Source organism: Nilaparvata lugens, chromosome 5 (assembly GCF_014356525.2).
Source record: "Nilaparvata lugens isolate BPH chromosome 5, ASM1435652v1, whole genome shotgun sequence".
NCBI classification, from domain to species: domain Eukaryota; kingdom Metazoa; phylum Arthropoda; class Insecta; order Hemiptera; family Delphacidae; genus Nilaparvata; species Nilaparvata lugens.
In genome coordinates this window covers 2,958,162-2,972,722 of record NC_052508.1, presented here as the reverse complement: position 1 = coordinate 2,972,722, position 14,561 = coordinate 2,958,162, and the positions used below count along the sequence as shown (strand labels likewise).

The 14,561-nt window shown below is 31.3% G+C and overlaps 1 protein-coding gene and 1 non-coding gene across 3 annotated transcripts in view; one reads left to right on the top strand and one right to left on the bottom strand.

Moving 5' to 3' along the window:
- LOC111064520 overlaps positions 1-13,916 on the top strand; it is a 67,103-nt gene extending 53,187 nt beyond the window's left edge. The window contains exons 7-14 of one of the 2 annotated variants that reach the window (XM_039429711.1): positions 1,532-1,713; positions 2,244-2,388; positions 3,030-3,098; positions 5,297-5,453; positions 6,655-6,980; positions 8,472-8,734; positions 9,418-9,528; positions 10,110-13,916. In XM_039429711.1, coding sequence (XP_039285645.1) covers positions 1,532-1,713; positions 2,244-2,388; positions 3,030-3,098; positions 5,297-5,453; positions 6,655-6,980; positions 8,472-8,734; positions 9,418-9,528; positions 10,110-10,308 — 1,452 coding nt within the window. In that variant the 3' untranslated portion in view covers positions 10,309-13,916. The remainder of the gene's footprint in view (positions 1-1,531; positions 1,714-2,243; positions 2,389-3,029; positions 3,099-5,296; positions 5,454-6,654; positions 6,981-8,471; positions 8,735-9,417; positions 9,529-10,109) is intronic. The other variant, XM_022352270.2, reaches the window with a different exon arrangement.
- On the bottom strand, positions 3,618-3,727 carry LOC120351732. Its single transcript, XR_005571506.1, has one exon. It is a non-coding gene; the product is annotated as a U6atac minor spliceosomal RNA (small nuclear RNA).
- Positions 13,917-14,561: the final 645 nt, after the last annotated feature.

The window sequence follows — 14,561 nt, the reverse complement described above, 5'->3', positions numbered from 1 at the left end:
AGTAATCTTACGAAATTCTGCATTTATATATTTTTCCCAACATTGACTTACTACATTGTGTTTACTATCATCTTCAATTATTTTTTTCAATTTCTATTCCCACAAAAACACAAAGGACCATGAATCTCGAACTACAAAAATAATGAAAATTCAATAGGAGAATATTCACCAGTTGAGAGGTATTTTTTAGAAATAATTCTGCGGCAAATCAAATATTGCGAAGTTTGTAAATTTTAGTTCCAATTACTCCGGTGTACTGAAATTTCACATTATTTGTCCACCTTATATTGACATTTCAAATAAATCTCAAGTCTCAGGAAGTATTTATTTGTTTACCGAATATGAGGAAACAAATGTGAGATATAAAAAAACAAATATTATAAATGCTTATTGTATTGGATTTTTTCCATTTCCAATAATTATCATATGTAATTTTAACACGAATAAAATCCTCAGTATTAAAGATATGTTATATACAACGTCTCAATTGTTATTGTATACTACTGTTAATTAAAATGTATGTTAATCCATATTCGTATATAGTGCCCTACTTACTTATCATTGCCCAACATATTAACATACGTCAAATCTACCAAATCCAAGTTGTGGCTCGCTATACAATAAAGTAGCCCTCCAGTATAAATATGACCCAGTTAAATAGAAATATGGCGAGGCCAATTGAGCGGCTATTTGGTTACCGAATCTACCAACACAATAATTCAGTCAAGGACGGCAATCGGCCGAGTAGGGGGGGGGAGGCAGAAGGCGGGTATTTAGGGGGACTGGCTGTCTAGGTCTAGAGTGTACTGCAGCTGCTTTGAACTTGAACTCAACAGAAAGAAAGAGGCTGCAAGGCAGCCTTGCAATTGAACTTAGATAATGCACCTGTACAGTGTACACGCCTCCAATATTCAACCTTTAATTCAAAACTGTAAAACATTTTGTGTGTAGCGTAGCTCTGAAGCGATAATGTAGTAGGTAGGTAAAGTCAGCTTAGTATGTATTTAGCTGTGATGTAATCTGAGCGAAGGTGAGATTACAACTTGGTTTACAGTTGTATTACAACTATTTTTTATCTAAACTACCGTATTATGATCTAGACAATATATAGATGTAATGAATCAATGATTCATTGATATAATGAATTTGTCTCTATTGGTGAATTCTTTATGAATTTTCCTCTATTGGTAGGCTATATTCTTTACATTCTTCATGAATATAAGGTTGAAGAATCGTGGTTTGCATTTTCTCTTACCATTTCCATGGGTTTAATAGTAATTAATGGGTTTTAATTAGAACATTATTAAGACTATCAAGACAAGAGTGCGGTGTGTATATGCGTGTGAAATATATATCTTTCAAGATCTTCATGTATGCAATTACAATATGGATAATAATTATGATTTCCAGGTTTTATGGATTGGAAATGATCTACGTTGAAGTCAATTTCAACAATCATTACATGTTTAAAGACTAATGATAAATTTATCCTAAAAAATATTCATTTGTGTTATTTTTGTTTCTCTTTCAGACACTAGAACTGAATTTCAAGTACATTTTCACAGGATGCTACTTTGTGCAAGTTTTCCCCTACAAAGATTCCAACATTCAAAAGCCGGTAGAGGATTGCCCCAAAATGTATGAAACCGAGTATGTGAAAGAGCATCTCATGCTTATGACACCAATACTTTCGCCTCAATATTTTTCTGACAGGTAAGTTATGTACCGTAACGATTAAAACCTCATATACTGTACCGTGTATAAAACTTTCATTTATTCAAAACTATCGCCTAATGGGTAAGGATAATGAATAAAATTAAAAATATTGAATTTCATCAATGAGTTAAATTTACCGTACCTAACTGGAATTCGTGAGTAAAATAATGTAACACATTAAGCCGGGGATACAACTGTCATGCAGTGTTCCGATCTTACTCCGATCCGATCACGGATGACAGAAAAATAAACAAAGGACTTGTATAAGGCAAGCCTCACCTGTTGCACCAGCCCATAAAATCGGACATAAGTCGGATCGGAACGCTGCATGACAATTTATTGTGTCTCCTGCTTCAATCAGTTGAAAACAATACATGCAAGCTGGTTTATGAAAATCACAATTATGTTATCAGCCAACAAGTACAAGATACGGCTCTCTGATTTTGGTCTTTATTTCTTGTCTGATTTGGAACACGTAAAACCATCTAATTTATTCCGAATTTAACTCATTCAAGCCATTTTTCCAGTGTCCAAGTCGCAATGAACATACGGGGTGAACCGGCTTACCTGCTTGTAACTCTACATTCAGAAAAAAATCGAAATCTGCCTTTCATTGGCAAAAAGACGTGTGATCGTACACAGACTGAGTATGCTTGTTGCTACAATCACATGGTAAGAATTTACAGCAAATTACAAATATGCAAGTTTCAATAAAATTTTCATCTTTCCTATTCCATTAAATAATATAATTATCATAAAAATAGCATTGGTTTGCCTGATTGAAAGTACAAAAATATTTATATGTGAGAGAAATTAGATTGAAAATTGAAGTGCTTACTGTAACAACTTTCTCATTCCTTTGAGTAGACCAAAATACTATGAATAGATTACACTATTTAACGTAGAAATAGTGGTACCGGTATAGAAATATTGTGTTAAGATTGTATATAGGTACTGTATGATGTTAATCAAGAAAATGAACTCATATAGATAGGATTTTCTACTAATTACATAAATTTAGCCTACCTACAGCTTCAGGTGGGTTCCTAACCATCTGAATATTACCTGTTATCATGAATTATTTACAGTGATGTATTTCTCAGGTTTAGGCTTGATGTGCTCACATCAGTAAAAATGAACAGTGGAAAAGTAATTCCCATAAATTCCAATGATAGGCTATTTTACTCACTCGGCCCTCGGCCGGGCTGAGTAGGAATAGTCCATCCAATAAAACCTCTTGGAAATTATATTTTATATTATATATTTATAAATTCAAACTTTTAAAGTCATTTGAAAAATTCTTCCTTTTTCAGTACAAGACTTCAATGGGAGGCTTTGAATGTCAATCTAAAATGAAATCACCAGAAACTAACTGTTCAGTGGTGAGTTCTTATAATATTATTTTTAGGATTTTAAAAATGTATAATGTATGCTTATAATATTATTTTTAGGATTTTTTAAAGTTATTTATAGTCTATGTGTCTCATTTAAGATCTCTTCAATAAGAATTTTAGAAATTGTGATCGAGAACTGAATTTATATATTATGCCATAGTAGCCTACTGGTATTTCCATATAACTATACTTATCAAATTTTCAGAACATATTTTATTCTTTTATAAAGTTTTTTCAATGTTAATATTTTAAGCATTCAAATTTCATTCTTGATGTCGAAAAAAATTAAATAAAACATAGCTGGATAATAAGAAAATATTATTAATGAAATTTATTCAATTATTATTAAAATGTAATTATTTAATTATAGATACCTATCAATTAAATACTAATTTTATTATTTAGCTGATTAAGAAAATATTATTTGAAAAATATTTCTGAAATTTTACCAGTAATAATATTGTTTCAATACACAGTGAATATTGTAATCCGTTTATAAGTAGATAAAAAAAATGGTGGTTAAGATTTCTGGGCAAGCCCAGAATGTGCCTTAACCGGTATATGTGTTTCCATCCTTGTCTAGGGGAGTGCTAACCGTCTCTCCTTTCATACTACACGCAAGTCAATGCCAGTAATTTCTGTATATATGCTGAACAGCTCTCAGCTCCGAGATCGGCCATGCGAGAACTTCACTTTTTTGAATGATCATAACTTCGAAATTAAAGCTATTTTTCGAATATGAATGGATCCAAATGATAGTATATGCATTTCATCAACACCTCTAATACAGTTCAAATCAATATTATCCTAAAGTGAGGAGAAATAAGATGAATTCAAGGAAGCTATTTTTGGCAGAAAATGCGTCCTAACTCCTGACGTATCTTGTTCACGTAGTTGGAGCGCTCTCCGCTAGATCGCAGTGAGCCAGACAAATTAGATATAGTGACTTCAGATAGCGCCCTTCTACATATCTATAGTCACTGTACATTCTGAGCTCCTTTGCTCCTTGGCATAAAACAGTATAAATATAGGCTACTCTACTATACGTGTATACCTGTACATTGAACATGTATACGTCCAGTCGTATATAGTGAGGTCCACGTTACAATGGCAGTGTTTTGATTAGCAATGGTATTGCTATCCTAGTCTATCATTCAACAAAGCGGATAGCGCTATCTCTTTGTCGCTTTGCTTTGTTGCCAGATCGTCTTTTAGCAATGAAGAATTAATAATTAATTAACAAAATATTTCACCTTAATTAATTATGAAAATTCAATTTGAAATTATTCAAAAATATAATTTCTTGCTTATTAAAATGAAAACAGTTAATATTACATCAATAAACCTGTATCAGCTACCGTCTTTAGAAGACATTGACAAGACAGAGGCAACGACAACGTTGATCTCCTATCTTTCTCCACTGCCATTATAACGTGGACCTCACTTGGCTCACTACCGTATAGAATGTAATGTAAATAATGTACATTCTATACTCACTGGTTGTATAGCCTACTACCGCAATATCTGGCATACTAGTAATATTATCATTATTTGACATAGATTAAAACCTAATAACGATATTTTGCATACCATAAAATTATTCAGCATTAATTATTATAATTTATAATCCACTGCATTATTTTGAGTAGGCCTAATATTATTTTACATATTGTTCATGTATATGTATGAGGTTTTTCCTTTGTAATAATTCATTATATAATAATAGCATCTACGTTATTATCTATGTTTTAGTTTTTATTCCTAATGTAAGTGTTGCATCATGCAAAACTTGTTTCATCTTATTATATGAATAATGTTTAATGAATAACATATAATATTCATAATAAATATTATATAATAATATACAATAATTCATATAATAACATATCAATATATTTGATATCCAACAATAAAATTTATAATTATAAATTTTATTTTTTTCTGAATCACAGTATCGAATCTCAAATGTTTGTATAATTTGAAAAATAATACTTTTGGGCAAAGACCTCATGTTTTCTCCATAAACTACAATATATTATGAATTCTGGAATAATTAATCGAAGAAAATTTCATTATCACTTTGGATTTTCACTTCAGTACCTGATCGGCTGATAATAATTTTATTCATTGTGAATATGATTGTTATTATTGTTACCTATCGTATATATTTTGTTTTTGTTTTTTAGGTCTATAGCAAAGAAGGAAAGAAGGAAGTGAAGTGTGTATTCTCTCACATCAAGCCAGGAAATTATTGCATTTCAATAAGGTTTGATGATGAACGCTGTGAGCCTGGAACGATTTGGGAAACCAACATAAATGGTTGTCTCTGGAGGCACAGATATGGTGAGATTGAATTCTATTTTCTGAAAACTATCCTTTTTAGCGGGAAGCGAGAACATGATATGAATTTATATAAACTACATTGCAGAGATTAATTTGTTTTGCCGAATGTTTATAGTATTTAATCACATTATAAAAAGAATAAAATTTGAAATCAAATGTGAGAAATAAATTCAATGGTTTTAAGCAGTTCATTCTTTTGAAATATTTCTTAATCCACTTATTAAGGTTCAAATTCAAATCAATATATGGCATCATCGAAAACATCCTTGAGAGGTTCATTTAAACATTTTTATCCAGTTATTGTTTTTTATTTTTTATTTATTCATTTTTCAAGGTGCTTCATTCACATCAGTATTTCACTTAAGTACTGTACGGTATCAAATTGGACCTCATAATAGATAACTGCAATAATTAATTTACATTCCAATTCCTTTATTTTTGAAATCACCTATTTTATTCATATTTTATGTACAATCTAATAATTCCAACCATTTCAAGATTAAATCAATATTTTAAAGAAATATCTTTCATTTATTTTATTTCTCTATTTGTTGAAATTGAAAGTCAATTCGAGGTTTACCACAGAATAAAATGAATGAATGTTTATTGCCAAAAAACATAAAGCTCACAAAATAAGGTTCTTCATGAAGAGCCTTACAGTAATAACATAATAAGATTTAATTAAATAAATGAAATTTATTTATATTTGCCAATATTATTTTGTACTGTTGATTATCCATCTTCTTCTCACTAATATTTGGTAGAGAGTTAGTGGGAAGGATATTTTGAATATTCTTTCCGAAGAATTGACATTGATATGTCCAAAGTTCCGCCAATTTATGTAGATACATAACAATATTATCTATAGTTATTCCAAATTGCTTTTTTCATAACACATACAGTTCAATAACTATTTTCTTAGTCTATATTATGTAAATTCATCTATAATTTTTCTGTATTGTAAGCTATTGTATATAAGTTTATAAGCCAGTATTTATATTGTAATCTTGGTACATAAATAAAGTACTCAATCAATCAATACTAATATGAGTGAAAGTACTTTATGTGGGAAATGACACTTGCGTTTTAAGGGATTAAAAGTTAAAAGGAGCAAACGATTCTCATTAATTTGTGATTTTTTATATAAATCGACTTGGGATTTGATTGATTTTTCTCATCAACGTTTGTCATTTCTTTTCAGAGGCGAAAAAATCGTTGCCAGTGGCACTAATCGAGGAAGATCGTGTGGGAGCCGTGCTCATTCCTCCCAAAGACTTTAGCGGCTACATTTTCGCAGTGCTCAGTGCGGCCATTGTGATAGTGACGCTACTCATGCTGTTGATGTGGAGGAAATTCGCAACAGCGTCGCTGGTCAGACCGACCGACCGCATGTCAACACTCAGGGAGCATCTGGGACTGCTCAAACTCGAACAGCCATCCGTGTTGCTATTGTATCCCAGAGATAGCAACACGTTCATGAATGCCATGGCCAAGTTTAGGAATGTGTTGACGAGAGCTAATTGCAAGGTAGCATTCAATTAATATATTTTGTGTTGGTAGCTTTTTTGGTAGTTATGAAAAACTAGAACTCATTACTCATTGAAGATAGAGAGCTCCGAATGATCTCATTTCATTCAGAATTTTATAATCTAAAACAAAAACGAGAGCGAAATTCTCTGTCCGATTACTGGATTTGGCGCAAATAGCTGGAAACTGAAAAAATCTACCTAAAATATGAGGTTTTTGTACCACCCTGTATCTAGAACAAGGAAATTTTTCATGAAAAAATTGTTTCTCTTATGTATTCAAACAATATACTGAAAATTCAGAAATACAATATAAATTGCAAGCACATCCCCTTTTTTATGTATTCAAATTGACTGGACTAGGTGTTCCTCATGGAAGGTAGAGATCAATTCAAATAAATGTGTGGTAACCTACAATGAACTTCCTCCCACTTTCAAAATCCATTTCCACGCCCTGCCATGGTCCCAAACCGTCAAGTACCCAGGTGTAACTCTTGACAGAACACACTTTCAAACAGTATGTTGATGCAAGAGTGCAACATTGAAGCACACTGTACAATTATACTCCCTTCTTGTCACTCCCTCTCTCCCCCAGAAATTTCGGCTGCTCATATTTACAGCCATTATCAGGGCATAACAGTGACGGGAGGTATACTGAGCTTCCAAGCTCTAGGAATTCATTCAATGGGTAGTAACTTACACATTCAATGGGACCTTACCACGTCTATGCTTTATCAATGCCTTGAAAATTGGCGAAGCAATCACTTTCCTAATCATTCCCCTCCCTCCCTGTTGAACTGAAATGAATAATTTCAAAATTATCTCATTCAATGCAGATGGACTCGAAACCCAAATAGACGAACTTCGTCATTTTCTTTCTTTCTAAGTGACCTGTATATAGATGTGGTTCTAATTCATGAAACAAAGAACAAAAATGCAATACCAATTCAATTTCCCTCATATCATCACCTACACTTCGACCCCATAAGCGACCTTATACGCTAAGCCACCCCTGATGAGCTCAATCAAACCCACTGCGGTGTAGATCTTTAATACATAGAATAAGGCACTCATTCTATGTATACCCTTTCCCTTTCATACCAGACATGGAATAGGCAACTATCTCTGTCCAGGATACACCAGTAACTTTAGTTTCTGTCTATAATCTTCCTCGAAATAGAGGTTCAACTTTAATCTCCTATATCGGCTCTTCACCTCATCCACCTGCATTTTTGCGGCTATCGAGTCACAAATGCAGCAGGAGAATCGCTTCTCACACTCGCAGAGCAATTTGACACAAACATTTATCTCCACAAGACGAATTTACTATTTTATTCCATCATTTTCAATAATACTACAAAGTCTCTGATATAGTGTTCAATTGCTTAGTTCTTCTCTTAAATAAAATTATTATTTTTTGTGTTTTCGGCTAGTAAATACTAAATAGTGTTGAATTTTGGAATTTTTTATAACAATTATTATTTAATTCTAGGTTTTCGACTGCTGGGATCCAGCGATGGAAAACGAAGTGATGAAAAGTCCTCATTCGTGGGTGCAACTTCACGCCCTCGATAAATCGACCCGTGTCATAATAGTGGCCAGCGAGTGTTCACTCATGCTCGAGAAATCCGTTCTGGGAAATTCCAAAGTCGAATATATCTATCCTTCCCCGTTCGATGATCTGTTTATGTATGGAATCAGGTGTCTCAGTGAGACCACGTTGACTGATTGCTATGAGAAGATGTTTGTTGTCAGGTAAACACATTTTCGTTTAATACATTATAAGTTGATTTTATAAAGACATTAATAAGATACAGTAATACACGTTGATACAGTAAAAATACATTCTAAAGTTTCTATTAATATTGAACTGTTGGGCAATAATCGAGTGTTCAACATTCTACAACTTTTAACATTTTAAATTTCAATTTCATTGTTTTTTATCAATCAGCATTATTTCATTTTATTTGTTTATTTTACAAGAAAGCACTGATTGGGAGAGAAAAACTAAGGATAGCTCCTTGTACTATTTCTCTCCCAAATTTATATAACATTTTAAAAGTCCGAAATAGGGTTGTGATTTCACTTATCTGAAATGTAGTCCATCTTAACTCAAAAACTTATAATTTCAAATTTTGACTGTTGAAAAACTGGATAAAAGAAAATTACACTCGAATCAAAAGTAAGAGTATATCAGTATGTCTATTGATACAGTACAATCTTCAATTTTTTTTCAAGAGCAATGTCTAATTAAGTTTGAATGTTATACTGATGCTCTGTATTCTTTAAAAAAATCTAGGTTTATTTTGCAGAGTTATTCTGGAATACAGTTGACACTATGTGCAATACATTGTTATATAGATTGATTGAATATTTTTCAGAATATTTTAGTCTACTGATTATATTGCGTGTTCAAAAAAATCAATCAACTTTTGCAGGCTTCGCGGACCTGACGATACCAGTGAAGTTGCGTCACTAACATACATCAATCCTTTGACAGTATTTTCTCTCCCACTTCATTTAGAAAAACTCATTCTGGGATTACTAAGGTATGTTGATTTATGATCTAATTTGATATTATTTGAGCTGTTCAATTATTGGATATTTTCTGTTTTTGAATTTAAAATCAAAATAGGCCATTGATAACAAATAATGATAACATTGTTTTTATCCTCTAAAGGATTCTCTGCTATCAAATTGCAATTAAATTTCTCTAGAAAAATAAATCAACATTGTTTTATAATCCCAAAAAAGACACTGGGCTATAACATTGGAAAACTATCAATCATCTCTAATAATATAGTATTATAACATTGATAATTTCGACATTAAATAGACTACCTATTACTGAAAACTACTAGGTTTTAAACTATCACTTCAACTTACTAGGTACCGGTACTCAACGAAAATCTTTCAAACGATACTAAATTCAAGGCTAATAAATTATCTACTTGATTAACATATTCCAATTTATGTGTTTTCATTGACTACGGAAATTAATTTCTCAATTAAAAAAATCTAGTCTTTCCATAAGATCTAAGGCTAAAGACACAAACTCTATCCATTGATTGCTAATTCATTTTTCGGTTGACAAATTCTGATACAGAATGACTTTTTGCATTGATTACAGTGTGGACGGATCTCACTACTCAATAGCAACCGACTTCCCGGAGGTACGCGCATTCACGAAGGCAGTTCAGGAGAACAGCTGGTTCATGAGGCAAAATCCCAACTATCTGAGTTCGTTGATGGGCAGCCCCATCAGTTGTCCTGAGGCGAAATTAATAGACTTACCGGTTGGTCAGTCCCCTTATAAGCCCACCAGTTAACCTTGGGCCCCAGTAGGACCTTCTAAAGTGAAAAAAGCGAATCCAAACATTTTAAATGTGTAGTTACGCCTTTTCAAACTGGAATTTGTGATTTTTTCCTATTTAAAACTTGGAAGTGATAATGATTTTATCAACATAGTACTTTTCATTTAATTTGAAATTTATGATTTTATTGGAAGACATATAGAATAAGTAAGGTATTCAATCAATCAGTATTCTATTCCCTGAATATGTTTTAAATTTGTTTTTGTATAGTTGAAACTGTCGATTTTATTGTAAGACTAGAGAATAACTAAAATCAATCAATCACTTCTAGTTTAAGATTACACATAATTAATGTTAAGTTATATAATTTTGCGTCCTGCTGAACCTTCACTATATCAGCAGTTATGAACAATCTTATGACTTATGAACAAATTAACAAATTCTATAAAAATTATTCATCTCTTGCTATTGTTAACGCATTAACGTTTTGCAAAGTGAGAGGTTTGATTTTAATTTTTGTATATAATTCAGTCTTCAGGGCACAAAGTTAGCATGGATCACCAATGTAACAAATTCATTCAAGAATTGGCTGTATTGAATACAATCTTCTAATACCAGCTTGAACGAAAAATAAAATCAGAATTTGTAGCGTATTACCATAGCCACCTCTAATACAAGGCCGCGGTCTACGATATTGCAGCGTCGCAGTGTAGGCGTAGAATCTAATACATGATTGGTGAGAAAGATCACCTGGTATTTTTTGAAATATTTTTCACCAATCATGTATTAGATTCTAGGCCTACCGTACACTGCGACGTTGAAATATCGTAGGCCGCGACCTTGTATTAGAGATGGCTATGATATTACATAACAAAAAAAGACAACGAAAAGAAAAAAAATTATTTGAGAAGAACAAAGACGTAGAGCATTAACTTGGGAAGTAATATAATATCAATGAACAAAATGAATGAGAAAGATAATGAACTGAAACGATAAAAGACTTACACTGTAGTTCACTCGTATGTTATTTCAAAAATGTATAAATTATACTTAAGCTAACTGGATTATTGGAATTCAATTTAAAAAAATGTAGAATTATTTTTATATTGACAAAATCCATAACCTTGTTTCTAATAATATCTAGTTTCTATGTAGGTACTTAATATTTTTCTTCATTTTATCCTCATTCTAAAACTATGAAAAATCTTCTCCTTTTTCATAAATTCAACTCATGAAACATAAATCACAAGATCAAATTATTTTGCTACAAATTCCGGTTTGATCAGGTATAGGTAGTTTTTTGAATCTCGTTGAAATAGATTTCAAAATAACAAAAAATAGTTCCGTGGATAGTTTTCAGACTACTATAAGAATAAAAGTTTGTGCCTGTAGTTAATTGAGCGCATTGTATATGAGTATGTGATACTGCAAGTCAGCCGGACGACCTAAGCCTCGATCGACTTCATCGACTTCGATTTGCAACTTCATAGTCCTCTCCTGTGACATTTGATCATTCTATCTCTGCAATCTTCAATAAAATTTAAGGATAGTTTCTATGGAACAATAAGAATATTGTTAAATATTTTCACAACTATATTTGGATACTATTGCTTACAATTATTAAGTCTAAATGCTTTTGGTAACATCAACTGCAAAATGTGTTCAAGGACTGTACAAAAGTTCTCATAGTGATTTCAAATTCTGTGGAATTCTTTAATGAATGAACAATAAGTATTATCATTACTTGAAATTAGTGATTTTTTTGTAAAAATGTTTCACTTACAGGTACCATCATAATAATTATCTTGACTAATTATTTACCGTACAAGAATTTTCAAAACACCATATTGAACAAAAAGGCCTACTTAGATTAATGCTGTGACTATTGATTTTTCATCTATGTCTTTCATTGTAATGGATAATATATGGAAGTGTATACTTGAAACTTCTAAAATCTTTTAAACGAAAAGAAAGCCAGATTTTTCAATCTGTTCATATCAGTTGTAACGGCTACTTTGAATAAGTGAGGATTATAAAGGACTGACTATTGATAACAGATTTCGATGAGTTCATGAGTAAATGTTGCATTTTAAAATCCATTCCGTTGGATGGATGGAAAAAGTATGATAGCTATTATAAGGATGTGTGTATCTGAAAAACACAAATGAACAAAGAAGCCTGATAAATATTAGTTCTTAAACAGTTGAACACTTTGCCTTTAGTTGTCTGATGAAGTTCAAGTAAGAATAACTTAATTCTAAGCAAATCTTTGTACGTTTGACAAGTTATTGTGATGTGTCTAGTATTTTAATTGGAAGTAATATTATGGTAATACATAAGTCTTATATTTGTTAAGCTGCTATCAACTGTACTGTTTATTTTATCAGCTTTGATTTTCTAAATATTTGTAGCTTGGCTCCTTAGGCTATTTGAGCAATTTGTTTTATCAACGTTTGTTTGCCTCAACTTGTTTTAGAAGAATGAGTAGCACGAGTACTTATTTCTCATTGATTAAGCAAAGTATTTAGATTCAATAAGAATGCATTTAATCTCAGTGAGACTAATATTTAAAAAGACAAGTTTGAATATTTTGACTTGATTGATCATAGTGTTTACTAGTTTTGACTAAATTTTGAGTTAATTTCATTTTTGACTTTATATATTACTACCAAAAAAAGTAGGAATAAAGTATTCTTTTTCATCCATTTCTAGAGAAAATATTACTTTATTGAAAACAAAAAACTTCTAAATCCATGCATGAATTGCAAATCTGAAATCTTCCAGTGAATTACAATTTTCGCCTTCAAAATGACAAATTCACAATATTAGGCTACCACTGAACATATATAAGTTTCAACTTGAAGTCAATTTCACTTCACAGGTAAAATTATCACCATTATTAAGGTAGCCTTATCAGGCTACGTATGATCGTTTCAAGTTAAGGACTCAGGTTTTCAAGGTTTCTTAATTGATTTTTAGTTTATGCAGCTATTTTAACCTGATTGTTAGATTTGTCAACTATAAACTATTGAACAAAGACATGGAAGACTCTACGCGGCCAAACTCACAGCAGCTAGAAAAACTGCAATAGCTAACTAAATACATCACATCAAAATAGTGATTCAATAGACTTTCTGACAGCTACGTAATTAGAGAATAAAAGAGTGAAAACTTAATTCAGAGTGTATGTTTGTGAGTATGTGTGATTTTTCAATTTCGTTCGATTTTTTAGGTGTAGTGTTTTTTACTAAATTTTTATTCTTTTATGAGATATTATTCTCATGATTCTGGTTTGGGTCGAATCAATCGACTCCAACCTGCAACTAGTCATTCTCATTTAAAAGACACTAGACATTATTATTACTAGATCTCTCGTGTACACTATATATATGTTTGCAGAGTATGCTCTATTTTGCAATATTTTGTTCTAGATTTATAGTGATCTAAGCTTACATCAAAAAACATTAATCGTACTTTGTCTTGAACTACCTAGTCTTTTGTTTCTTTTTTCATTTTTTGTGTAAATATTGTAGTTTATTTATTACGATTTTATGTTGTTTCGATCGATTTGAGATGATTTTGCATATTGTAAAAATAAATGATGGAATGCACTACCTCGAGAATGTTTTAAATTTATTTTCTACTCAATCCTGTTCAAGTTTGAGTTTCTCTCATAATTACTGTATGAGAATGAAAGAAACTGAGTTGTGAATCATTTTCATGATAATCTGAAGTTTTGAGTGACTTGCGATGAAAATTATCGCATTTGGTTACTTGAATACAGCTTTCAGCGCCTGGATTATCGAGGTGAATGAGATCATGGGTAAGTCATAGATAGACAAATATTTTATAGTAGGTAGTTTGTTTTCTTCTTATTAATACGACTATCGTAGTGCAACTTATTGTAGTAAATTAAAAGTATATTACGGACAATAATAAACTTCAATATTTATTAGAAGTTGAATTAAATAGCTTATAGTCAATGAAGTTTATTCATAAAAGCAGTTCTCCTTAAAAAATCAACAAAAAGCTGATTTTTACTAGTATTTAAGAATAAAGATTAACTACAAATAAATGCAAAAACTTATTATGTACAAAAATTTGTTTTCAAATTTATTGATTATGAGTATTTTTATTTGTGCTTATAGAATATAAAAATTATATATATATATATATATATATATATATATATATATATATATATATATATATATTGTGATGAATCTTCTGAGTAAATCTCATGAAAGGAGAGAATTAACTAGAAAAAT